The 24961-nt window shown below is 48.9% G+C and overlaps 10 protein-coding genes across 10 annotated transcripts; 8 read left to right on the plus strand and 2 right to left on the minus strand.

Moving 5' to 3' along the window:
• Positions 1-343: 343 nt before the first annotated feature.
• F5147DRAFT_561161 (uncharacterized protein) lies at positions 344-1428 on the plus strand (the record flags this gene model as incomplete). Its single annotated transcript, XM_041430589.1, has 2 exons — positions 344-600; positions 873-1428. Coding segments are annotated over 2 exons (813 nt in total), but the record flags the coding sequence as incomplete, so codon positions are not given.
• Positions 1429-1451: 23 nt separating this feature from the next.
• Positions 1452-3718, plus strand: F5147DRAFT_284892 (uncharacterized protein). The gene has a single exon (XM_041429036.1). The coding sequence runs from the start codon at positions 1554-1556 to the stop codon at positions 3504-3506; it is 1953 nt and encodes a 650-aa protein (XP_041290453.1). The 5' UTR covers positions 1452-1553; the 3' UTR covers positions 3507-3718.
• A 313-nt stretch (positions 3719-4031) lies between these two features.
• F5147DRAFT_706743 (Ribokinase-like protein) lies at positions 4032-5861 on the plus strand. Its single transcript, XM_041438022.1, has 6 exons — positions 4032-4247; positions 4302-4332; positions 4385-4430; positions 4490-4590; positions 4635-5201; positions 5252-5861. Exons 1-6 carry the CDS (start codon positions 4166-4168, stop codon positions 5448-5450), a joined length of 1026 nt encoding a protein of 341 aa, XP_041290454.1. The 5' UTR covers positions 4032-4165; the 3' UTR covers positions 5451-5861.
• A 140-nt stretch (positions 5862-6001) lies between these two features.
• On the plus strand, positions 6002-8224 carry F5147DRAFT_615811 (uncharacterized protein). Its single transcript, XM_041432529.1, has 7 exons — positions 6002-6089; positions 6140-6161; positions 6225-6608; positions 6658-7219; positions 7275-7391; positions 7439-7971; positions 8024-8224. Exons 1-7 carry the CDS (start codon positions 6013-6015, stop codon positions 8024-8026), a joined length of 1698 nt encoding a protein of 565 aa, XP_041290455.1. The 5' UTR covers positions 6002-6012; the 3' UTR covers positions 8027-8224.
• A 2162-nt stretch (positions 8225-10386) lies between these two features.
• On the plus strand, positions 10387-11771 carry F5147DRAFT_639035 (glycoside hydrolase family 16 protein; the record flags this gene model as incomplete). The annotated part of the gene is made up of 5 exons (XM_041432991.1): positions 10387-10574; positions 10616-10783; positions 10836-11153; positions 11215-11537; positions 11590-11771. The coding sequence occupies 5 exons, from the start codon at positions 10387-10389 to the stop codon at positions 11715-11717; spliced, it is 1125 nt and encodes a 374-aa protein (XP_041290456.1). The 3' UTR covers positions 11718-11771.
• A 118-nt stretch (positions 11772-11889) lies between these two features.
• On the minus strand, positions 11890-13503 carry F5147DRAFT_762421 (uncharacterized protein; the record flags this gene model as incomplete). The annotated part of the gene is made up of 7 exons (XM_041440586.1): positions 13482-13503; positions 13254-13431; positions 13061-13195; positions 12786-13008; positions 12667-12742; positions 12420-12615; positions 11890-12038 (listed from the first exon to the last, which is right to left on the minus strand). The coding sequence occupies exons 2-7, from the start codon at positions 13261-13263 to the stop codon at positions 11890-11892; spliced, it is 789 nt and encodes a 262-aa protein (XP_041290457.1). The 5' UTR covers positions 13264-13431; positions 13482-13503.
• A 1131-nt stretch (positions 13504-14634) lies between these two features.
• Positions 14635-15963, plus strand: F5147DRAFT_809646 (glycoside hydrolase family 16 protein; the record flags this gene model as incomplete). Its single annotated transcript, XM_041443424.1, has 5 exons — positions 14635-14816; positions 14858-15025; positions 15078-15395; positions 15458-15780; positions 15832-15963. 5 exons carry the CDS (start codon positions 14635-14637, stop codon positions 15870-15872), a joined length of 1032 nt encoding a protein of 343 aa, XP_041290458.1. The 3' UTR covers positions 15873-15963.
• Positions 15964-16583: 620 nt separating this feature from the next.
• Positions 16584-18463, plus strand: F5147DRAFT_706768 (glycoside hydrolase family 16 protein). Its single transcript, XM_041438023.1, has 5 exons — positions 16584-17144; positions 17201-17368; positions 17422-17742; positions 17801-18120; positions 18180-18463. The coding sequence occupies exons 1-5, from the start codon at positions 16975-16977 to the stop codon at positions 18218-18220; spliced, it is 1020 nt and encodes a 339-aa protein (XP_041290459.1). The 5' UTR covers positions 16584-16974; the 3' UTR covers positions 18221-18463.
• Positions 18464-20646: 2183 nt separating this feature from the next.
• On the minus strand, positions 20647-20904 carry F5147DRAFT_540518 (uncharacterized protein; the record flags this gene model as incomplete). Its single annotated transcript, XM_041430222.1, has 1 exon — positions 20647-20904. A coding segment is annotated over one exon (258 nt), but the record flags the coding sequence as incomplete, so codon positions are not given.
• A 2739-nt stretch (positions 20905-23643) lies between these two features.
• Positions 23644-24961, plus strand: F5147DRAFT_706769 (uncharacterized protein; the record flags this gene model as incomplete). Its single annotated transcript, XM_041438024.1, has 6 exons — positions 23644-23761; positions 23793-23884; positions 23992-24123; positions 24152-24303; positions 24378-24692; positions 24765-24961. Coding segments are annotated over exons 1-5 (791 nt in total), but the record flags the coding sequence as incomplete, so codon positions are not given.

A 24961-nucleotide genomic window follows, 5' to 3' on the forward strand; every position in this document is an offset into this window, starting at 1 on the left:
TTCTCTTACCCTCCATCCATGCAATTTCAAGAAATGACTAACCTTCATCTTTAAAGAAGGCGTAAGCCGCCAACTTTGCAGCTCTCTAGCATTTAGCCGTGCTAGCCAAGTTCTCACTATCCCCAGCAACTCCTTTCCCCGGTCCTCTCTCACTCATTCTTTTTAATCTAAATTCTCGTCATCTCAAATCCAAACTCGGCTTTGTCGTTAAGCTTGTTCTTAACTAGCTTCTTACTTCTCAAAGGTAAGTCGCATACTCGGGTCGTTCGCTCATCATCTTTCAACCAACCCAACATCCCATCCTGACCCTATTTGTTAGTGCACACGAAAGGTTTGCCATATCATGGCTAACTATATGACCGTCTTACTCGGTTCTGTAAACACTATACCTGATGACACTGCTGTATCGGACCTTCCCCGTGGTCAAGTCGATTATCTCTCTCATGAATGGCGAGAAGAAGATGTATGGCGCTCGTGGCGGAGCATGACTCGTCTAAAGAACGAAATCACAAATGGAATGAGGTTGGAGAACGCTTCCTGGCGCACATGGTGGAAACAACGCAACAAGCTCAGCACTGTTAGTCCCGAGACCCTTAATTGGTGAGCTCAATGTTCATTTTTGAATACTATACGCCCCTTCCTTGCTCGCATGGTTCAATTCGACCATCCCTTTTCATTTATGATCGTCGAGCACGAACCCCGCGATTTTGTGGGGCCCTGCATGGCCATGTGTCCAATAATCATTCAAAATCTTGGTCCAAACTGCTTATTGTGTCATCGTCACATCGTTTTTTTCCAAACCCTTTTGGTAGACTTTTACCCAACGTCATACATTTTACTTCATTTCGAACACACCCTAACAAATTTAACAGGCTGAAAGATTCTGATGTTACGTGGTTATATGGTCCTCTTCACACGGCAGATTACCCCGCCCCCACCCCCACCCCCAAACCTTCACCCAACACTGCCGCTGCTCTCGATCTCCCTATGCTTTCATCATCCCCGCCCACCACAAAGCCGATTCTAAAGCACCGTTCTATCATGGAACTTCTTACTTCTGACCTGCCTTCTTCTCCCATATTTAGCCCTCCTGAATCGGAAGAGGATGAAATACTTCATATGCATTCCGATTATGAAGCTCCGAAGCATTTGTCGGGACCTATTGTGGGAGGAACGATCAAGCGGCCACCTCTCACGCACACTAAGAGCGATACGCATATCTCCCGCTGGGGCCTCAATCGCGACTGTAGGCGGGATTCACCTCCGCGGATCATTGCATCTGGAACTCCTGACATTACGAGTGAGGTGCCTCCCGCCTCCAGGCAGGGGTCCTCCCCAGATGCTGTGATTGTGCCTGGCCAAAAGCGGAAACACATCACCTTCAACACATTCGTGGAACAATGCATCGCGATCGAGAAGCCAAAGAAGAAGCGCACAGTATGGAATGTGGAATATACTAATTCCAAGACAGTGGGTTCGAACGATTATAGTCAAGACTATAGCTTTGAGGATGATGGGTCAGTCTTCGGCTGTTCCCTTATGGGTGTATACTTATGGTTCGCCGATCAATCTCTCCCGACAGATATGATGAGGACTCTGAAGATGGGATCGTCGACGAAACTGATGAGCTTCTTTTTGGCGACGAAGACGAACACCCCAACTCACCATCACATGTTCCTGCATCTTATCCTCGGTCTTCCCCACCGCCACAGAATACTTCCCCTGTGTCGTCTTCCACGTCGGAGGAAGAAGATGAAGATGAAGTCCTCGAGATGCGTGTTAGGCATGCTAACTCCGGGGCCATGCTACCTCCCCGATCATCCTCGCATTCTTCTTCATCGACCTCCTCCTCTTCCTCGCGGTCCCGTCCACCCAAAGCTCGTTCCGCGTCGTATACGCATCACACGAATGGTTCCTCGGTCCATCATAGACGAACCACTGCCGGTGCCATCATGCACACGCACAGTTCAGACAAGGAGCTTGTCACTATCGCGCTCATTGCACCAACTATCTTGAAGACTAGGGCGGAAGAGGATGAGCACTACCCGTATACCCATTCCCATGGTTATCCTCATCCACCTTCAAGTGACAAGTGGTATGCCTACGGTGGGCAGGAGTCACCCGTGGAGCTTGTTTACGTACCCACAAGCTATATTTGTGCGGACATTGACGGTGTAGACGGCGACGGGGTGGTCGACGACATGATGGCCGAGCGATATCATAAGAGCTTGAAACCAGCCCAGTTTTTCGACCGCCCTATCGTCGCATCTCCACTTCCGGATGAGGATGTACCAATGAAGGAGGTTGATACTCGCACATACTTTGAGCAGCAGGAACTTGTCGAGCCTGGGGCTGAAGGCCCAGAGAGCGGACTCCGCTCCTCCCACGGTGGCACAAGGAACATTCCTATTGTGCAGAATTTTGGGCGAATTGGGCGACCTGAAGTCGTCGTGAGCTCTGAGGATACCTCTGGAGAACGTTTATCGCGTTCCGGCTCAAGATCTCGTTCCAGATCAAAATCTCACTCCAGGTCTCGCACACCATCGCCTTCGTTGGCATCCATACAGATGCCTCCCCAAAGTACAGCAGTCCCTGTACCCAGGTCTAGCTCGTTTTCCTCCCCATCCGGATTGCTTCAGCCACCTGACGCGCCTCGTGGCCGGTCTGCGTCGTCATCGACATTGTCCTCACAGGCCGAGGGGCAGCAGGCACGAGGACGGAGTATCACGCGGACATCTTCGTTCTCAGATCGTGACAGTGAGAGTACGGAAAGCTTTGGGAACCTCAGCCCTGACGGTGGTTTTGGACTGGCAATCGGAATTGGCAGTGCTTATGTAGGTGGACGAGATCGGGACGCGCGCAGCGATCGCCAAAGGGAGGGAGTCGTACGCATTGTGGAGCGAGGTCGGGATCGTGTTGGGCGCCGAACAAATTCGAATTCGGGCTCGGGTTCAAGTCTGAGCCCAGAGGATCCACGGGTACCTACTGTGGTTACAGCCCCACCAGGGTCACCGAAGAAGAAGTTCACCTCTGCGTCATCCTCGTCTTCTGATTCTTCAACGATATCAGCTGTTTCGGTGTCGACTATGCGCCCGCCATCTCGGCTTGTGTTGGACACGGAGCCTAGTACGCAGACTGATTTGACTGAAGCTGCTTCTGCCTCTGCCACTTCTGTATCATCCTCGTCTACAGTCATACCCCCTACACCTAATCAAGCGCAGGCAATCAAAGAAGAGCAAGAGTGCATCTCGCGACAACCTACGCCTGCCAACTCACCCATCCTGACTATGCGCCCGGCCTTTCCCTCCCCGAAATCTCATTCCACTGCGAGCTCGTCACGGCATGATCGTAAGCTGTCGGCTGGTACGTCGAGAAGTCCTACAAGGGCCGACGATCGACAGCAGGGTGGTCTCGTTGAGCGCGCTGTCGAGATCATGTCGAACGCAGGTGCCTTCCTAAATTCCTTCTGGCATAGTGGCGCACAAGCGAGCGTTGCCGCGCCGTGATTCTCGTTTCGAAGTCTGGAGCCGCCAAACGTCAATGCGCCACCCACGGCAAGCACAACATGTCAATCCCCTCCGTCTCCCCCAACTTTGACGCCTAATCACATGATTTACTTATAACCGGTATTTTGGAACTATTTCATCTTCGCTGGGTCTCATTGTCCATCGCTCGTGGTTTTTCGCGTCTTCTCTTCTATCTTGGCTCTCCGTTGTGTTCTTCACCGGTACATATTATATATCACCGCTTGGACTTAGACCTCCAACCATATCACGCCCTTCTGTTTTCTCTTCTCCGCATATTACTAGTACCCCCTCCGTCTATAAGATTAATAGCTAGCTAGCTACCCCGTTGCACTTACTCATACTGACTACTTTTGGCTTGTACATAGGATGTATCGTTGACACGCCGTGGTCGCGTCCTTGCAGATGCTTTGTCTATTACATGCGTGTTGTGGTTATATGTATGATTGCGTGTTTACAGATCATAGATCAGTACTCAATTTTGTGCTTGATGATGAACGGAGTTGTTAACACAACCGAGCATGTGCATGAGGCCTTGGGGTGACGTCAGTGCGTTGTAAAGTACGCGCTTCCCACCCTTGGCCTACTTGTATCGCACTCTCGATAGTTCATCACCATCAAGTGCTGTTACGATTCCAACCATGCCCGTGCCACGTAGTATAATTAAGCAGATCAAGCAGATCATCCCCCCTCTGAACGGCACTTTGCACAAAGGACAATCAGGTAACCACCATTCTCCACTCTGCGGCGAATGTACATGATCTCTACCCTACTCAGGCAGAGTCGGTGTGCTCGGAGGAGCTTTGGAGTGAGCGTTATTCAGAATGATCCTGCAGTTGTGGGGGTTGATTGTATTGCAGTTACACTGGTGCACCATTCTTCGCAGCAATATCTGCATTGCGACTGGTATACATTCTAGTGTATGAACGTTTTCACAAGCATATACTAAGCTCTTATATATGCAGGGAGCAGATCTTTCGCATGTCATCTGCTCGCCCACAGCTGCTCAAGCTATCAAGTCCTACTCCCCAGACCTGATCGTACACCCCATTCTCCGTGAAGATGTGTGAGTCTGTTCACGTACTTGGCAGTTTCATCTGACCATCATAGATCATATGAGAAAGTGGAGAGCGATCTCAGGTCTCTGCTTTCTCGACTGCATGTCCTCGTTATGGGACCAGGACTAGGCCGCGAGGATTACATGCAGTCTTATGCTCGCCTGGCGCTGTCTATCGCTCGTGAACAGGCTATGTTTGTCGTCCTCGATGCTGATGCTCTGTATATGGTCGGGAAGGAACTTTCTCTCGTCAAGGGATACCGCCGTGCGGTGCTCACTCCTAATGTGGTCGAGTTCAAACGTCTGAGTGAGTCGGCGGGCGTTTCGCCAGATGTACCGACGAAGGAGCGCGCTGGAGAAATTTCTAAACTACTTGGAGGTGTCGTAGTGCTGGAGAAAGGTCCAGTTGATTTAATCGCGAGCGATACTACGGGTGAAGCTGCTAGTCTTGAGGCGAGTAAGCTGGACGAGGGCGATGAGGAGCGGCAACGTGTGAGGGAGGTGGTTGAGGTAGATGTGGAAGGCGGGTTGAAGCGGTGTGGTGGTCAGGGTGATGTTCTCAGCGGAACGGTTGGGGCGATGCTTGCATGGGGGAAATGCTACGAGGACGGTGCCTTCGGGTGAGTCTTGGCTTGGCGATGAGATGTGGCTGATGCCTATTGGTCGATAGTGATGGGAGTATTCCTGCTTCTCGTCTCCCGCTTCTGGCGGCGGTGGGTGGAAGTATGGTCACTCGAACTAGCAGTCGAATAGCGTTTCAGCTACAGGGAAGAGGTCTTGTCACGCAAGATATGCTTCCGCAGCTTGGCAAATCTTTCTCGGAGGTCTTTGGAGAAGACCTGTGGGCTGGAGATAAAGGCAGGCTCTAGGTTTAAAGACAAGGGAGGATAGAAGACATCTGCATGTGCAATAGAAGAAGTCCCACTCTGCATTCACCTGGTTCGGGAAGAGGAACAGTTGTGACGTGATTAATGTGACAGAAAGAGGGGGGATCATGGACAAGTCTTCCCCAAGGTCGGGGGGGGGGCCTGCAGGGGCAGCCTCGGAGGAGGGGAGTTCAACTCCGAGGCACAAAAAGACATGACTAAATTATCACAAAGGAGCAACAGACCCTGAATGATTTTAGAAAGGCACTTAACACTCATCTATCAACCACTGGGAGGACAACAATTGAATATTAGTATTTTTTGGAGGTACGGTAGAATACAACCACAGCGAACTGTTGTCGCACGGAGCGATGCACGTTCCACTCATTAATGTTAGATGCGCCAAAACAGCCCCTTGTTCCTTTCTCGTTCCTTGATATCGCGCGTGCCCTTCAGGGTCGAAATTTGTATGCTATGCACGTGATGAAAATCACGTATCACGTGCCAAATGATACTAAAAGAAGACCATTGCGTCAGTTTTGAGGTCAACTCTCCACCTACATCAATGAGCTATCAAGTGAAGGAGATTTCAACAAAGCCATTCGACGGGCAGAAGCCTGGTACATCAGGACTCAGAAAGAGGTATTTACTAGGCCGATCACTGATAAGCCATACTAATTTGCATTCCGAAGGGTAAAGGTGTTCCAGCAGGAGGTACGCGATAGTCTGCCGCGATAATCCTGAGAGATGATGGATTTTTCTCTCTCTTTTTATCAGCATTACACAGAGAACTTCATTCAGGCTATATTTGATTCTATCAAGGCGGAAGGTGCGACGCTCGTCATTGGAGGCGATGGTCGTTACTTCTCCCCCGAGACCGTCCAGACCATCTTGAAGATCGGATCTGCAAACGGGGTGAAGAAGTTGATCGTTGGGAAAGATTCTATTCTTTCTACACCCGCTGCATCGAATGTAATTCGCAAATACAAGGCGGATGGTGGTATCTTGCTCACCGCGAGCCACAACCCCGGAGGCCCCAACAACGACTTCGGGATCAAATACAACGTCTCTAACGGTGGACCCGCACCTGAAAATGTAACAAACAAGATATATGAGATCACGAAGACCATTCAAAGGTACAAGGTTATCGAGGCTAATCCCGTACGTTCATATATACCCATTCGTTGGAATGATCTTCATCAATGATCAGGTCGACCTCTCCGTAATAGGCAAAGCAAGTTATGGACCGACTGAAGTCCAGATCATCGACTCAGTAGCCGATTATGTCGAACTCCTTCAAGATATCTTCGACTTCCAGCTCATCAAAGACTTCCTTCAGAACAACGCCGCGTCCTTCCGTATCCTCTTCGATGGATTGCATGGTGTTACGGGTCCTTACGCACGCGCGATATTAGTGGACACCCTCGGGCTCCCTGAAGCCTCTATTCAGAACTGTGTCGCACTGCCGGACTTCGGCGGTGGTCACCCCGATCCCAACCTCACGTATGCACACTCACTCGTCGAAGTTGTCGAGGCGAAAAACATCCAGTTTGGCGCAGCAAGTGACGGCGATGGCGATAGAAACATGATCTACGGCAAGGGCGCGTTTGTAACTCCTAGTGATTCAGTCGCCATTATCGCAGACTGGGCGCATGTTATTCCATACTTCAAGAAGGGCGGCGTGAAGGGTCTTGCGAGGAGTATGCCGACCAGTAAAGCGATCGATCTGGTTGCCCAGAAGAAGGGCCTGGAGTATTTCGAGGTTCCTACCGGTAAGTCGATGGTAATAAGATAGCGCTATACGGTGCTCACAGCCATTGAATAAAGGATGGAAATTCTTCGGAAACCTCATGGATGCTGGCCGTCTTTCCATCTGCGGTGAAGAGTCTTTCGGAACGGGCTCAGACCACATTCGTGAGAAGGATGGTATATGGGCAATCATGGGTCAGTCTCACTCTCACTCACATATACAAATACTCACCGCCAACCAGCTTGGCTGAACATCATTGCTGCTGCCAATAAGGAGTCACCAAATGAGCTTATTGGCATCAAGGAACTGCTGAAGAAGCACTACGCTGTTTACGGACGATCATTCTTCAGTCGATATGACTACGAAGAGGTTTCCTCCGAGGGTGCCAACAAGCTTGTTGCACTGCTGGATGGCGCAATCACTTCATCATCGCTTGCAAACAAAACTTACAAGTCGAAGAGTACCAATCAGGACTTTACCATCGCATCTGTTACGAATTTCAGCTACACAGACCCGATTGACGGGAGCGTGAGCAAGAACCAAGGACAGGTTGTGCTGTTCGATGATGGGTCACGGGTGGTATTCAGGTTGAGTGGTACTGGGAGTGCTGGTGCGACTGTTAGGCTGTATGTGGAGAGGTATGTTGGACCGGAGGCTGGCGAGAAAGTATTGGCAGGTGACACTGCCGAGGGCTTGAAGGGTCTCATCGAGGTTGCCTTGGAAATCAGCAACTTGAAGGAGTTCCTTGGAAGGGACGAGCCTACTGTCATTACGGTGAGTACGTCTGCCGATGGTGGTTGTTAGTCGCTGACGACTTGATTTGCAGTAAATTAAATATCGCATTTCTGTGGATGCAGATAAGTTGATGCTTGTGGATATCTTGTACCACCAGTGTATATCGATAGCTTCTTTTACTGGATCAGAAGTGGCTTGTATACCCGCATACCAATAAGTATTCGAGAGATAGATAGAATTCGATCCCGTGAACACATGACCGACGAGAGAATGAATCCCTAAAGGTTCGAACTGCCCACGATGTGCCGTAGTACGAGTACGTCCCGAATGCAACGAGAATGTATCATAATTTGCCGCAATATTCGTGCTAATGAATGAATGCCAGCTAAACGCAGCCAAGTGCACCATCTATGATTACTCATAGCAACATCGCACTGGTGTAAGCCTATCGGAGCAAGTAATTTTTATTTGGATCACTCACCGCACAGGTCTTTTACCTGCATTAACCATTTTGCCTTGCATAATCGAGTTCACAGCTTCCCTGCGTCCGAAGACCCCAACAAGTGTGTTTAATTTTGTTATAGTTTGCCAAGTATGAACTAGGCCTTGGTCACGGTAACGAAGGCGAAACGTTGTTGCAGCCCTGCCATGATTAATTAACTGGTGCAGCTCAACCGCTGTCATTACAAACGGAAACCATTCTCGACATATGTGATGGAGATTATTTTGGTATTGTATTGTGCCTGATCCCCATCTGATTCTCGATTATAGAGCCTGGGCCATTCAGATCGTTAGGCAAGGCCCAGGGCAGTAAAAATCGAGGGCCGCGCTGAGGAGAGCCCTGAGAGGGGCTGAGATCCAAAGATATCTTGAAGTCGTATTCCTTGCCCTCGAATGTGCGATGCTACTGAGGGTCGTGAAGAGCCCCTATCAGAAAGTCGTCGGGATAACAAAGAGGGCTGCCAGAAGCGCAGGCCAGCCCTTCTGAATCATAGAACGTACAGCAACAGGGTGGAAAGTTGCAGGACTATCTTAAAGGAGTGATCAAGAACAAAAGCCTTGGGAAAGGATAGCTGGTTCATTACTAGCTCCGTGGAGTCGTTGATGGTCAACGTATACAGCGTGGTAGAGAAGAACGTGAAACCTGAGCAGAATATGATATCATGGAACAGATAATCAAACTCTGAAGGATAATGATGACAAACTTTGGCTTATGTCTGACTGTGAAAACAATTCGCATGCATGTGCTGTGTGCATTGAAGGCTCCGAGTGCTACGAAGCGGTGCAAATTTATGAAAATTGCCTAGCAGCCTATGACTCGTCACGAGTCCAAGAAGGCTAGCAGGCTGCAGAAGGGCTACCACTTGGCCCACAACTTGACAAACTCGGGCTGGAGTCCTGCTGGTTGCATTAGAATCAACTTGAATAAAGACTTCCACTCAGAAGTTTGCAAATTGCAACGTACTACAAGGTAGTTCATCCTTACTGTATGATTCCATATACGACAAGCACCTCGCCGAGAATAAAATTCCAGTGTTTCAAACAATGCATGGTATACGTACGTATAGAAAGGTTTGTTTTTGGTCCGGACTCCGCAACATTTAAAAATTTTCACCTGCCAGTGCTCTTGAGTCACGCACATGTGTGACACGACATTTGTTCGACATCCACAACAACATTTGATTTACCTGCAGGTGGAGTCTGGGCAGGAAGGGACATATCCATACGCGTTCAGAACGTTCACGATCCGTCGAATCATTGACGGATCGTACGGCCGTGACACCTTTCACGTACAAGCGATAAGCAGAAGTAGTAGCCGATGATAAAATTGGTCGGAACCGAGTTAGGCCGTGTCAAGGGTCGACTCATTAAAAGGTTTGTGAACGTCATTTTCATAATATTCAATGTTTCGACCAAGACCTCATGCACATGGATAACGTTACCCACTAACTACTACTAGGCATGATCTGTCCCGAACATTTATTCGGCTATGAGCGTGGGTGTCGGGAATCGACCATACCTGTTATTATTTCTCGAAAGCCGGCGCCGGCGCCCTAACTTTGTGCGCTCGGCTACACTAAAGTACGTACCTCATAGCTCAATCACAGCTTGCGATGGTAACGCTGTAAATAAGAGGAGTCAAAGCAAAGCATCACTGAGACTGAGCTAGCTGAAGAATATACCTGGAGGCTGAATCACTGCCGCACCGAAGCAAGGTGGTTTAACACGTCTCCTGAGTCCAAACTGACCCGAGACACGATCAGGCTGCCGCCATCTATCAGGTCCGGGTGGCGGTAGTACGTCCGGATATCGTTCCACAAGAATCAACTACCACAGATGAGGTAAGAAAGACATTACTTTGGCTGCGTCGGATCATGGGGTTTTTAACCACGACCCTACTAGTATGGCCAGACCACCGACTTTGCATGGAATTTCCTCCTTTGCTTCAACTCAATGCACTCTCTCCCTAACTCGTTTCTAGTGGCTTTCTCGTTTACCGTTCTGGTTGATGCCAGTGGCAGCCATTACTGGTCCTCGCCTCGCCACCGCACTGTTGCTCATAGACAACTTTCCGGCGAAACCTACATGATACAAGACTTTTATCAAGGGGAAGATTTTTTCAAGGATGTACCACCTATATAGTTTCAACTTGTATCGTGGCTAATCGTTTTCCGACATCTAGTGACTGGACTTTCGATGTTGGATCGGATCCCACTGATGGAAATGTCATCTACCAAAGCCAATCGGATGCGCAGTCTAAGGGTCTTGCGTATATCAACGATAGCAACAACTCATTGATTCTTGCGGTTGATTCAACCAGCACCGTTGCTCCTGGTGGTCAGCGTGCTTCGTGCGTAATGCTCGTGTTTATTATGATTTATGAGTGTTCATCATGAATGCAGTGTTCGCATCACATCTCAGAAGAGTTACAATGGCGGTCTCTTCATCTTTGACGCTTCCTACATGCCTGTGGGTTGTTCTACGTGGCCTAGTTTCTGGACCGTTGGCCCGCACTGGCCCACGGCAGGCGAAATCGACATCGTCGAGGGTGTGAATAATCAAGACACAAACCAGATGGCGCTTCATACCGGCACGAACCAAACTTGCACCAACGAAATGACAAATGGTACCCAGCAGTTTACGGGCCAGATCAAAAAGACCAACTGTTACAGCACTGGACGTGCGGACTCAGGCTGCATCATCGAGGACACGGACACAAGGTCTGTATCGCACTCATCTTTTCTTATGTGCCCATCGTGACCTGATGCTTCTACGTAATAGCTCTTTTGCGTATGGTTTCAACAATGCAGAGGGTGGTGTCTTTGCACTTCTGTGGGACAATTCCACAGGCATGTCAATATGGCACTTCGCTCGGGCTAATATCCCTGCGGATCTCATAGCCCAAACGCCCAGGCCTTCTACATGGGGCATACCAGCTGGATTCTGGTCTTCACAAACCTGCGACATCACGGCCAACTTCTACGAGCACCAGATGGTCATTGACACTACTATCTGCGGCCATTGGGCAGGTGGTGGTATCTACGCCCAATCCGGGTGCCCAGGAACGTGTTCAGATATGGTCGCCAATGCTACCAACTACATCAGTAAGTTTGGCAGGATGCTGAATTGTTTCACACTCTCAGCGTTCCGTTATAGATGCCAAGTGGGTCATCAATTACGTCGCTGTCTACCAGTATCATATCGGTAGCGGTGCGTACGCACCAAGTCCCCGACTTCCACTTACGATCATTTTGTCATTGGTAATCTACTTGTTGCTCCTGTAGGTATGACCAAAATAATAATAATCACGATGACTGTTGTAGCAATATTAATACCAAAACTGTTCTGAAGTGATGAAGCATGTTCAACAAAGTGTCTCATTTAGTATTTCGGGTGCAAAGGCCCTACTGTCCCCATGAGCTGCAACACGCTGTCGTTCTCATCGAATCATGTTTCTCAACCATCTTTGCGGCGACCTTCGAGCAGCAGGGAGTCCCGCCCGATCTTGATGTGAATCTCCACAAGTCTGCTATCAGTCTTCGGCACAGATTCTAGCAGCGGGACGTTCCATTTGTCCTTGATGTGATCATTGAGCTGCACTACGCCTTTGGACAATTATTCAAACGTCCTGCAATCTTGCAGGAGCGGCATAAGATTCAACATCACGATGAGCAAACCGGAGCCACATCAAACAGAGATACCCAAGTCAGACTCGGCGTCACAACAGTGTCAGTCTATAGGAACGGAAGCTAACGAGCAGTATCGATTGCAGCGGAAAGGTCAGATAAGCACGCACAGCAAATCATTTAAATAAATATTACAACGAAGACATTATCGAGACCTATGTCTCCTTAGATTCGAAATGTGCATCGGAACACCAGATAACTTCGATCAATATCATCACGAAAGTAGGAGTAAATAAAAGTAAATTCCCCTGCTCTTTGTAGAGCACCAGATAGCCGTTAACTTCACTGAGCATCACACACTACTGCCAGTCGATATATGCACGCGCTCCTGGAAAACGATCGAGGTCATGCCAGTTGCTGCGTCGGGATCGGCCACAAGCCTAGCGTAGTATTCTCGAACACTGAGGATCAGGCGTGGTCCAAGCACGACCATCTGCACGACTTGCAAAATCTGAAGCAAGCCATAAAATGCCTCAGTTTCCATAAAATTTTGGTCCTATAGAAATGATGAATCGTGGTCGCATGCAGCGGTAAGTGAAAGATTGACATACCGCTGAGAGTGTTGGAGGAAATCGATGATGAGCTCGAAGCAGGAAACAGCAACAAAGCTACCACGTCCAATCCTTCAGTGGCAAAAAAGGAACAATAATCATATGATGAGCTTACCTCGCAAAGTAAAGCATATGAGTTTTCATCAACACTATGAGACAGTCCTCTCCTACCGAAGGTAGTCGCTGTTCACGGAGGTGTTTTACTACAACCCAGACTGCGAGACATAGTGCGAGGACCTCCCACACAATGAATAGTGTCCAAGAGACAGAATTCAGAAGTGGGATATTTTCTCCATAGCTAATCGAACACTGATAAGCGCCGGAGGTAATGAGTCCCTCTTGTATTCATCAATGAGCATGCACATTTGTTTCATTCACAATGAAGCGTACCCCCTGAAGTTTGCATCGCTGTCATTATGGCTACTACTCCGTCGAAAATGTTGACAGCCAGGAAGGTGACAATGAGAAATATCAAGATCTTTCTGGATCGTTGATACATGACATGCAACCGAGTGATGAGGATGACTTGCAACATGTTTCAGTCAGGTCAATATCACTAAGGTCTCGCAAGTGTCAAGCTCACCTCCCAGCATTGGAAATAACCCAAATACTCATTCCGGGGATTGGTCGCTGTGTGTACAGTCGTGCATGCCACTTCGGAGTCCCATCCTTGGACAGCATCCTAGTAAGATCCATCAGTTGCCGGATGGATTTAGCACAGCGCGTGTTTTCCGCTAATGACTGTTCTCATTCCTGTGATACTACAACCCAATATCAATTTGAATGACCGATCAAGGTGGAAACACCGCACTTTGAGGTGAAATCTGGCGTTGGGCGAGTCCGAATTCCAACATTTGAGTTAGCTTAGTCAGTGGGAAAATACTTCTTTGAGCGCTAGCCTCATGTATCACACCGTCTAGCTACAACCGACAAGCAGAAACGGCAGCCGATTGCTTTCTCGAAACACAAAGGGTTGCTGGCTGTATCGAGGATAATTGGTTGGAACCATAGGTCGCTGAAGGCGTCATGGCCGGCTGGTAACGAGGTTCGTGAAATTGAACGTCTTTTCAGAATTCGATGGTCAACGTTAACGGTCGACCACGAGTCTAAGAATCAGACATGGATCACGTTACGCGCTAACTACTACTAGGCAATCCTTTGGATCACTGCTTTCCTCTCGTTTGCCTCGCATTGTACTACTATACAATCAACGTCGACATTGTCAACATCTATTCGACTCCCTCTAAGCGTGGGTGTCGGGAATCGACCATACATCATACGTGCTCGTCAACGAACAAGGTTCCGCGGAGATGTATTCTTTGTGTTGCTTGCTTCATGCAATTCTCGAAAGTCACTAAAGCCGCCCCGCCTTTGTGCGCTCGGCTACACTAGTACGTACCGTTTGACAACATATTTCTAAGAAACAAGTCAATGGTGAATGGACTGATGATCGAACGCAGTGCAATTTGTTTCTTACCCCATCCGTGGTAGTTGGTTCTTTTCGAATGGTACTACAATATGTGAACTTGCCGCCGCCACCCAGATCCGATAGGCAGCGGCGGCCTGATTGTGTCTTGGGTCAGTTTAGACTAGGCTGGAGATGTGCAAACCGCTTTAGACAATTTGAGCGACTTCAACCTTGCTTCGGCGCCGCAGTGATAGAGCTCCAGGTATACTCTTCAGCTAGCTCAGTTCCAGTAATGCTTTGTTTTGACTTCACTTATCTACAGCGTTACTATCGCAAGCTATGATCGAGTTATCAAGCTGCAAACTCATCGGCAAGAGGGGATGAACAACAGCACAGGAAAATTTGAGATTGAGCGGGGCCGAGATATAATGACGTTGTCGATGGCAGTCCAGTGCAAGAAGCCTTCGAGTCGTGAATGGTTTTCAACCACGAACCTACTACATAGTATGTTTCAACCACCGACTTTGCATGAAATTTCCTCCTTTGCTTCAATCCTATGCACTCTCTCCCTAAGTTGTTTCTAGCGGCTTTCTCATTTACCGTCCTGGTTGATGGTAGCCATCACTGGTACTCGCATCATTACCGCACTGCTGCTCACAGACAACTTATCGGCAAAACCTACATGATACAAGACTTTTATCGAGGAGAAGATTTCTTCAAGGACGTATCACCTATCTAGTTTCAACTTGTGTCTTGGCTAATCGACTTCCGCCATCTAGTGACTGGATTTTCGCCATTGGCTCGGACCCCACTGGTGGAAATGTCATCTACCAAGGCCAGTCGGATGCGCAGTCTAAGAGACTTGCGTATGTCGATGATTGCGACAACTCGTTTATCCTTGCAGTTGATTCAACCAGCACTGTTGCTGCCGGCGGTCAGCGTGCCTCGTGCGTAATGCCCGTGATTATTCTGATTTCCGAGTATTCATCATGAATGCAGTGTTCGTATCACATCTCAGAAGAGTTACAATGGCGGTCTCTTCATCTTTGACGCTTCCTACATGCCTGTAGGTTGTTCTACGTGGCCTAGTTTCTGGACCGTTGGACCACACTGGCCCATGGCAGGTGAAATCGACATTGTCGAGGGTGTGAATAATCAGGGCACAAATCAGATGACGCTTCATACCGGCACGAACCAAACTTGCACTAACGAAATAACAAATAGTACCCATCAGTTTTCAGGCAAAATCGTAGCAACCGACTGTTTCAGTACCACACACGCGGACTCAGGCTGCAGCATCGAGGACACAGACACAAGGTTTGTATCGTACTTATCTGTCTCTTGTACGCCGATCGTGACCTGATGTTTCTGCGTAACAGCTCTTTTGCGTATGGTTTCAACAATGCAGAGGGTGGTGTCTTTGCACTTTTGTGGGACAATTCCGCTGGCATGTCAATATGGCATTTCGCTCGGGCCAATATCCCTGCGGATCTCATAGCCCAAACGCCCAGGCCTTCTACATGGGGCATACCAGCCGGATTTTGGTCTTCACAAACCTGCGACATCACGACCAACTTCTACGAGCACCAGATGGTCATTGACACTACTATCTGCGGCAATTGGGCAGGTGGTCGTATCTACACCCAATCCGGATGCCCAGGAACGTGTTCAGATATGGTCGCCAATGCTACTAACTACGTTGGTGAGTTTGACAGGATGCCGAACATTTCACATTCTCAACGTTCCATTGTAGATGCCAAGTGGGTCATTAATTACGTCGCCGTCTACCAGTAGCATTTGCCTCAATCCCTCATCTCATCTACATCTGTAAGCATGTTCAGCTCCTGTCGACAACGAAGCAGACTGATTCGTTGCACGCTGCTGCTATCTTAATGACCGCTTTGTGATGTTAAGATGTACAGGAAGCATACGAATTATAACAAGTAGAAACAGCAGGCTTCAATGCCAAAGACAACGCAGGCTACAATTAGTATGGCCATGTGGACATGTATTGCCATAGAGATCAAGCCGCCTTTCTTTGGAAGAACGCAGCGGAGTTAGATAGCCACGAGTTACAATAGTGGAGTTAAGCCGTCCAGTGTCCACACTACTAGTAGTGCGCCTTCTCGGACAACTGTGAGATATATTCGCGAGCAATTTTGCAGATAGGGTTGTCGAAATCCCGGGTCAATGGCTTACACTTGAAGTTAACCTCCTTGCAACTGCAGTGTACCAATGTCTCTTTCGTACGTCCCTGCTCCGCAATGAACAATGTACACAAAATGGTTTAAAGAAGCAGAACCGATGATGAATTTACGCCCAGAGTACGCGTTCTCTGGAGAGCAATTTCCGAGAATTGTCAGGGTGGACCATGTGTTGAATATTCGAATAATACTTCCGAATCTCTAAATACTAAATTGGACAGTGGCAGCTGGGGAAGTCTATTCTTAGACTTCCCGAGCTTGAATTTTTCAAGACGCTTCAGTTTTCAGCGCTCAACATTAAAGCATATCAAGCATATGGTGTGTTTCACTTCTTGACTGCTGATTTACGCCAGTTCCACTGCACGCTTTGTTGACGAAAATGTTGGCAAGAGAGATTGACTAACCAGTCTTGGAATACAACGTTAAAATGATGATTGGATCGAGGACAAAAGGATCATGCTTAGCGTGATTAGCGATATGATAAGGTCGCCGAATGTGGCCGGCCGAGTAGAGTCACGATGCAGTGTGGCAGCCCACAGCAACGAGGTTCGTAAGACTGTTACTTTGATGCTTTAAATCCCTTGAACGTTCCTTCAGCGTTTCTTTGTTCCACTTTCCACGTCCTTCTCTTTAAATTTCCTTTCGTTTAAGTCTTCGGACAACTGCTTTCCCTTACTTTCTTTTGCCTCACGATGCACACACTCTCTAAGCTCTTTCTAGCTGCTCTTTCGTTGACCACCCTGGTTGGTGCTCACCATCCGTCGCGCGCGCACTCGCGTCACCGCCGTACTGCTGGCCGTAGAACGGCTCCCAACAAAATCTACGCAATTCAAGACTTTTATCAGGGGGAGGATTTCATCAAGTACGTTCCGCTTGTCATACTATATGTAGTTTCAACGCGACTAATTAACCATTTAGTGATTGGGACTTTTTCACTGGTTCGGACCCCACCAGTGGCAATGTCAACTACCAAAGCAAATCGGAGGCACAGTCCAAGGGACTTGCATACGTCAATGACTGTGATAATTCGACAGTTCTTGCAGTAGATTCAACCAGCACCGTTGCTCCCGGCGGCAACCGTGACTCGTGCGTAATGCCCGTGTTTAATATGAGTTATGAGTACTCATCATGAATTGTAGTGTCCGTATCACATCTCAGAAGAGCTATAACGGCGGTCTTTTTGTCATTGACGCCTCGAACATGCCCGTCGGCTGTTCTACATGGCCCAGTTTCTGGACTGTTGGCCCGAACTGGCCCTCGGCGGGTGAAATCGACATTGTCGAGGGCGTGAATAATCAGGCGACAAACCAAATGACGCTCCATAGTGGCACGAGCCAAAGTTGTACCATCGCAAAGTCAGGTGCTAGTGCCGATCTGTTTACTGGCAATGTCCTCGGGACCGACTGTTTCAGCACCGGCAATGCGGACGCAGGCTGTGGCGTTGAGGACACGGACACAAGGTTTGCATTGAATCTCTTTCTTATGCATCCGCTGGGATCTAATGTGTCCTTGTGGCAGTTCTTTTGGATATGGCTTCAACAATGCAGGGGGTGGTGTCTTTGCGCTTCTGTGGGACACCTCTTCTGGCATGTCAGTGTGGCACTTCACTCGTTCCGAAATCCCTGCGGATCTTACGGCGCAAGCGCCCAACCCTTCTACTTGGAGCGCTCCAGCTGGTTTCTGGTCTGCGCAGAGTTGTGACATTTCAGCCAACTTCTACGACCACCAGATGGTCATCGACACTACCATCTGCGGCAACTGGGCAGGTGGTGCCTACTCGCAATCCGGATGCCCAGGAACGTGTTCAGAAATGGTCGCCAATGCTAGTAACTATGCTGGTAAGTTTTCCTGTGATATTTGTTCATGTCGCACCGCTCAGTGTTGTTTAATGTTGTAGATGCCCAGTGGGTTATCAACTACGTTGCCGTCTTCCAGTGAATATTCGCCTTAAACCTTCATTATTTGCATTGCATTGTATCATACCCACATCATACCCTGCATTCGTCACAGCACATCATCATCTATTCTTTTGCTTTATTGGCAGGATCAGTTACTGTTTGCATATGCTGCGCTGGTCGCTTTCTTGTTTGCTGCCCATTACGAGAAATCCATGATACAAGACCTATGGCCTACTTACGAATAATTAGACTCAAAATATATTGATTGTATGCTTGAGGCTTGTATGTTGTATCGATCTTGCGCATGTTCTGCGCTTGCTGTGGGGAGACTAAGACTGGATCATTTCAAATTCCGACTTGACAAACCTATATTCTGCTAACGTGCAATTGAGCAAATAAGTCTGTTTATCTGCGAAAATTTACGATTACCTAATGTAAACGCTGTAAAGCAGATTCCTCCCAAGATTCCTCCGCTACCCAACAAGGGTATGTCACGGTCACACAACGCCGAGCAACCTGAAGATACCTACGCGCGGCCCCCACGACGGTAGATGCAGCTGCGACAACGGACGGTTGGGCTTAGAAGACGGATGGATAGATGGATTGTATCAGTAGAGTAGTAGGAGACTGTCATACATGATTCCACGGACAATCATTTAATAGCACGAAGTCACGGTCAGAAATTCAGAATGAATGCAAGTGTGAAATCAAAGATTTCAAATGAGGGTGCGAGAACGACAAAGATGCATCAGAGTCGCACCTTGGTTCTGCAGGCCTCCCGTTGTGAATCAACGAGAAGGTGAGTGAAAATTTACAATTATTAGTAGATGTTGAGGGATATCCCGGCAGGCGCGTGCGCCTGCCGGGAAAATTTACAAACTTTACAAACTTTACCGTAAATTTTTCACTGTCCCGCACTTCACTCACTTTACCCACCAGAATTCGCACTTTACTGCACTTTACACTACCTCGCCTGTCCCTCCGCCCTCCCCATCCTACTCAGTTGCCATAAATGGTGACTTAGACAATACGGTCACATGACACATGATGTCTCTTCTCCGTCGCCTCCCATCTTCCTCGACGGTCGTTAACGTTGGCCCCCCGTATTGCACACACCCTTCCCCAGTAGCAAAATTTATAGGTAAGTGATCTTCCTTTATTGCTCGCTTACCCCGCTGACCCTGCGCCAGAATTCTCCCTGTTCGTCGTGAAATTGTCCTGGGTATCCTATTCACTCAGCCGCAACAGTCTACTAGTCAACAAAGACAATCATCGTGAGTTCCTTTCGCATCGTTCTAATTCAAATTGGTGTTGACATATCGCAGGATGATGAGGTTAGTCAAAGGTACTTATATTCAGGGTGGCTTCAATGACATTCGAGTAGTACCACACCCATAACCGGACCTGCACCTTTTTCAAAATCTACGAAGTTTAATGATCTTCCAGATGATATCAAGAGGACGTTTGAAACTATCGAGTACGCTAATCATAAGTGCTAACATGTCCTAGGACTTACTTCGCATAGCTCGCACATTCAGGGATGTATACAAATAAGCAACGAGCTTAAACAGCGAAAAATGGGGGAAGAGGCGATCAAGGGCCAGGAGTTAATTCGCGAATTGCACAAGGTGCGCCTCATTTTATTGCATATATCCAGTATGTTTGGTTACCGACTTTATCGATTCAGGAGCTGCTTGGTGTATCCTCCGTTATTCAGTCGGACTCTCTCTTCGCCAAGGACCTGAAAGTGAAGACTGAACAAGCAGTTCAAGACACGATTGTCGCAACCAACATCATCGAGGGCTTTAAAAACCCGCATCAGAGCACAGCATATCTCAAGAATCATGCTTCGTTCCCTCTGGAGTATGTGTAGATCATCAATGTGAAGTAACTTGAAAGTGTTGACATGTTGCTGGCTAGATTCTTCACCCGTGTCACGCAAGAGATGCAGGAGCGTCTGCAGTGGTTCAAAAACATTATCGAAGTATGATGCCATATTTTTGGTAACACCCTGAAGTATTCTAATACATCGAATAGCAAATTGAGCGGAAACTATCCGCATCGGCATCCCAATCTCAAAATACACCCCAAGGTTAGACTTTCCTTCACTCCACCCTCATCCTCAGCTTACATTTCGCTGTGTTGTCTTGACAAGACATCGAAGACTACCAAAACCTACGATCGACATCACGAGAGCCCATGAAATGTGAGTCGTGCTTTCGAAATCGTTTGGTTATGAGGACTCACATAGTCCCGTCATTCCAGCTACACTCTCTACCTACTGAGGATTGTGCTCTGTGCTAGCTAACCTCCTCGCATACGATTGACTTTGGCCGAAGAGATAGAATCGCTGGCATCGTCTCTTTTGTCCTTTGGATTCCCCTGTGTAAGATATCTCTGCCGGGTGTCTCTCGCCACAATATTCAATCGCTTCAGTTCTGCTCGTGCGTCACCTTGTAAGTCAGAATTCAGTGTCCTAGATGAAAACCATCTCAGAATTGCTACGTGGCTCAATTTAGGTGCACATGATAACATTACATAGATACTCTGAAGGGAACGCGCCCATGTCAAATCCACAATGACTCGGTCTAAAGAGCTTCCTTGCACCTTGAAATCTGTGAATGCCCATCCTGGCACAATTGGAAGTTGCGTACATCGAATATTGATTATTTTTTCACCTGTAGGATATCTAAAACTATTTGTCACAGGCAGAATGGGTACAACACCACGGCCCGAATCTCGACGGTCGTTAACGTTGCCCCCCGCATGGTGTGCTACTGTAACACTGCGGTTTTGTGTGATTAGAAGGTACAATCAAACTTTTCAGCATACCTTTGACTGACATTCTCATCTAGAAACACTACTACTATTTGTCATATGATGATACTGCCTTGGATCATTGCCAGAGTCGTCTTTCGTGTAAGTCTTTGTTTACTTGTTCCTCCTTCAAGTTCTACTTGGAACATTCCATCATCTCTTCCCGAGCTGGCAGGCCTTCTGTAGGTGAACCAACTCGGTAGGTTGCGCATGTCCGGACAAGCCTTTTGTAGGTTATCTGGATGTCCAGTGTGTGACGTACTCATACTCTGAGTCCCTTTGCTTTTTGAATCTGACTTGGGGCCGTTTTTTTAATGCTAATATTCATTTCAACCGCTTCAGCAGGAATCCGTTGGCTGGACCCAGTGTCCCATTCTTGGAGGGATGTCCAGCAATAAAGAACTTCTTCAAGGGTGCTTCTGTCACACTCGTCCACCAGTTTCAGACCGCCGCCCTTGCTGTTCTCAAGCAGAACGACGTTCATGCACCGGACCTCCGCCCAGATTCGCCACAGTTCAGCCAGTTGAAGAACTCCTTCAAGAGCGTTTCTGTCATGCTCGTCCACCAGTTTCAGACCACCGCTCTTGCTGTTCTCAAGCAGAACAACGTTCATGCACTGGACCTCCGCCCAGAACTCCTTCAAGGGCGTTTCTGTCACGCTCGTCCACCAGTTTCAGACCGCCACTCTTGCTGTTCTCAAGCAGAACAATGTTTGTGCACTGGACCTCCGCCCAGATTCGCCACAGTTCAGCCAGTTCAAGAACACCTTCAAGGGTGCTTCTGTCACGCTCGTCCACCGGTTTCAGACCACCGCTCTTGCTGTTCTCAAGCAGAACGATGTTCGTGCACTGGACCTCCGCCCAGATTCGCCACAGTTCAGGCAGGGCATTTCTGTCATGCTTGTCCACCGGCCGGGCCTCGAAAATATCCAAGGATTGGTTGCCAATGCTGGAAACTTTGAGTTTGAGAACACGACGGTCAAGGTAGGTTTTCATACGAATCACATCCATAACAGCTTCTCTCAGCGCGAGTGCAGGACTACTTCAAGAAAGCTTGGGGTCGCGGCAGCAGCATCATGGTTCTGTATGCGCTAGTGTTTGGTTTGGCAGATGGTATCCTACGGTACTCACTCTTGTGCTCAGTATGTAGTTGAAATTCAGTGTGATGCTTTACTAGTGTAGTCTACTATGTGTTACGACAGTGCGGGTCAATCAAAATTGAGAGCCAAGTGAATTTTAAAACATGGAGTGACATCATACCCTCTGAAATTTCAGAACTGTCCCACCAATTACCTCTGTCTTGTGTTTTACCTCCCACATGGCACGATCAAAGAAGGGGGCATCAGACGTCGTTCAAAAGAAGCCGAGGCGGAGGAAAGAATCAGCTATCCTGAAGTCAGCTTTGGCTGACATCCAGAAATGCAAGGAACTTGGAATTGAAACGCACCTCCAAGCAAACAAGACCAGGAGCAGCTATGCTGGCCATGTACGCCGGGGACGCGAGTGGCTCGCGAGCCATTTTGATGCACCAAGCTGCTCCGCTGACGAGGGGGACTGCTCAGTGCCCAAAGAGCCTTTGGTACAGCCGGTGGCACTGTCAGTGCCCTCTTTCGTTAGAGACAATCCAGACAGCGATGTGTATGCAGATCCTGCCTTCAAAGATGCGTTCGGGTGCACGCCAAACCGATGCTCCGACAAGGCGCTGGCCCTCTTCATGTCCCTGAAGGGGTTCCACGAAAACCTCAGCAAGAACACGGTCGAAAGTATCCGCGCAGCATTCAAAAAGCTCTGGGAGCAAGCGTGAGCAACACCCTGCAGGACCAGTACAGACTGAGAGTACTGACTTGTACCAGGGATGGCGGCACGTTTCGTGGAAAGTGGAGTTTCAATGAGGCGAGACAACACTGGGAGGGAAATCCAGCCGACTCAGCGGAAGTTTACGACGTGATGGCATCTGTCAAGCACAAGGCCAGCGCAGAGGGCGGAGATCGAACTCACTCGATGGCAATGACAAAAGACTTCATGGATCGCATGCTCCAATGGCATGAGGCCGCATGCCCACTGGAGATCGCACTGCAGGCCATCCAGCTAGTGATGAGCGGCACACTGCCTTCGCAGGTCCAACTGACTCTCGACACAAGGACCCAGCTCACTCGCCATCTTGAACAGGTCACTTTCGATGCTGGCGCATGGACCTTATGGAGCAGGTATTGTCCCGCCTGCCGAAATTGATGTGCGCTCGCTGACTTACCATTTTGGTAGGTGCTTCGAACTCGTGAAACTGCAGCGCAAAGACATCTCGCTCGACACAATCCTGCTGGACACCGTCATGAAAAAGTATCTGGCACGCGAGCCACTGACACTCAGCGACAGCAACACCTATTTTGAAATATTCCTCTCGAACCGAAAAGGATGGCAGAAAAGGGTCGATAAGGGCATCTGCGAGGCAGACCTTAGGTGTGAGTTGATTCAGATTAGCATGAAGTGACGCCCTGCTGATGTAGCAGTGTATGTGCCTCACACCAGCCAACCACTACAAGATATTTCCCCGCCCAGACATGCCTTCCTGCGACAGCTTCATCTGGATGTTGCTCTGGATCAAATGGCTCGAGTTTTTTCATTACTGGGCGCACACTCGGGCCAAACTGACTTCATCTTCCCTTCGATGGGTGCCAATGGCATCATGCAGCCTGGACAGCCTCTCTCCCATGACACTGTGCAAAAGTGGATTGACGAGGCAACGACAGGTGCTGGCATCCTAGGCTGTTTTTTCGACTCACTGCTTCCGCCGTGGAGGTGCCCAGTATTGGTTTATGTTCGCACCGGTTGGTCAGCGGTGGTCACTTGCCATGGTTCGATGGTGGGGAGGATGGGCTGATTGTGAACAGGTATGTGCCTTCAATGATCTACTTTTTTATCGCTCTCACTCGTTCATTCTATTCCCAGCGAAACACGCTCATTCGTTACCTTCTCGACGAAACTACACACCTATGAGACCGACTACAGTGATGCCCTCGCTCCTTTCTCCCGCGAAGCTGAATCCTCCCTTGCAGGCGAAGCAGGCACTCATGAGGGCCAGCATCCACTGAGGAGCTGCGCCATGGTTCATGCATCCGTGACCGCAGATGTCCAATCGTTTGCGAGTTGGACGTCAGATGCAGTCAAACGACTCGCTTCGGTCACTCACCAGCATGGTCCAGGCCACTTCAAGTTGCCTGAAGGCTGCCTGGACACCTACCTCCAACACAGCTCGAAGAAGATCCCCGCTTCACCCTTCTCCGAGTCCTCCGCATCTGGCAGTGCAGAAGTCTCCTAGATTTCAACTCCTCGGCATGTCCATCCACCACCAACACACTCCCGTCCTCTGTCATCTGTCCGCAGGAGCCATGGCCACGCACACATCACTCCAACTACTCGACCACTGCCATCTGCTGCTGCGCACACAGCCTCGACTCAACAACTTCCAAGCAACGGTCTTGTCATTCCACGGCTGCCACTCGTCCGTTCGAACGGGTTGAAGACTCCGAAGGCCGAGTCCTGGAGGGACATCATCACGCACTGGCTCGTCGGTGACCCCGACAGAGGGTTGAAGACGCCACTCAAGGACTGGCCGCAGGAGTGGTACCAAGGCCCGAACCGGAAGCTCGCAATGCAGTACCAGAACAGGGCCGTTGTTGCGCGCGAGTTCATCAACCAGTGAGTGCTTCCGGCTGCGATCCAACACGGGCGCTCAACATTCTTTTGTTCTTTCTTCCTCGTCACCTCCATTTACCAGTCAACGAAGCCCTCTTCCTTGCAGCCTACCCAGAAGCCGAGCGGGGACACACCCCACTGCTTGCAGCCGTCAACAAGGCACGGGCTGCACGAGGAGAGCGTGTCCGTCGCAAAATGACACGAGGACTCTCACTTCGGAACCATACCACTACTGCCGCCCACTCGAACGCTCGTAACTTGTAAGTACTATA

The sequence above is a fragment of the Suillus discolor genome (assembly GCF_016758755.1).
Source record: "Suillus discolor strain FC423 chromosome Unknown F5147scaffold_45, whole genome shotgun sequence".
Classification (NCBI taxonomy): Eukaryota; Fungi; Basidiomycota; class Agaricomycetes; order Boletales; family Suillaceae; genus Suillus; species Suillus discolor.

Bases quoted from the DNA above. Each gene is read 5' to 3' on its own strand.
- F5147DRAFT_706768 (XM_041438023.1), top strand. From the start codon at position 16,975: ATGCACACACTCTCTAAGCTCTTTCTAGCTGCTCTTTCGTTGACCACC. The intron at 17,145-17,200 runs GTACGTTCCGCT...TTAACCATTTAG, and splicing joins CAGGGGGAGGATTTCATCAA to TGATTGGGACTTTTTCACTG. The intron at 17,743-17,800 runs GTTTGCATTGAA...TCCTTGTGGCAG, and splicing joins GTTGAGGACACGGACACAAG to TTCTTTTGGATATGGCTTCA.
- F5147DRAFT_284892 (XM_041429036.1), top strand. From the start codon at position 1,554: ATGGTTCGCCGATCAATCTCTCCCGACAGATATGATGAGGACTCTGAA.
- F5147DRAFT_615811 (XM_041432529.1), top strand. From the start codon at position 6,013: ATGAGCTATCAAGTGAAGGAGATTTCAACAAAGCCATTCGACGGGCAG. The intron at 6,162-6,224 runs GTACGCGATAGT...TCTTTTTATCAG, and splicing joins TAAAGGTGTTCCAGCAGGAG to CATTACACAGAGAACTTCAT. The intron at 6,609-6,657 runs GTACGTTCATAT...ATCAATGATCAG, and splicing joins AGGTTATCGAGGCTAATCCC to GTCGACCTCTCCGTAATAGG.
- F5147DRAFT_706743 (XM_041438022.1), top strand. From the start codon at position 4,166: ATGCCCGTGCCACGTAGTATAATTAAGCAGATCAAGCAGATCATCCCC. The intron at 4,333-4,384 runs GTGAGCGTTATT...ATTGTATTGCAG, and splicing joins GTGCTCGGAGGAGCTTTGGA to TTACACTGGTGCACCATTCT. The intron at 4,591-4,634 runs GTGAGTCTGTTC...TGACCATCATAG, and splicing joins CCCATTCTCCGTGAAGATGT to ATCATATGAGAAAGTGGAGA.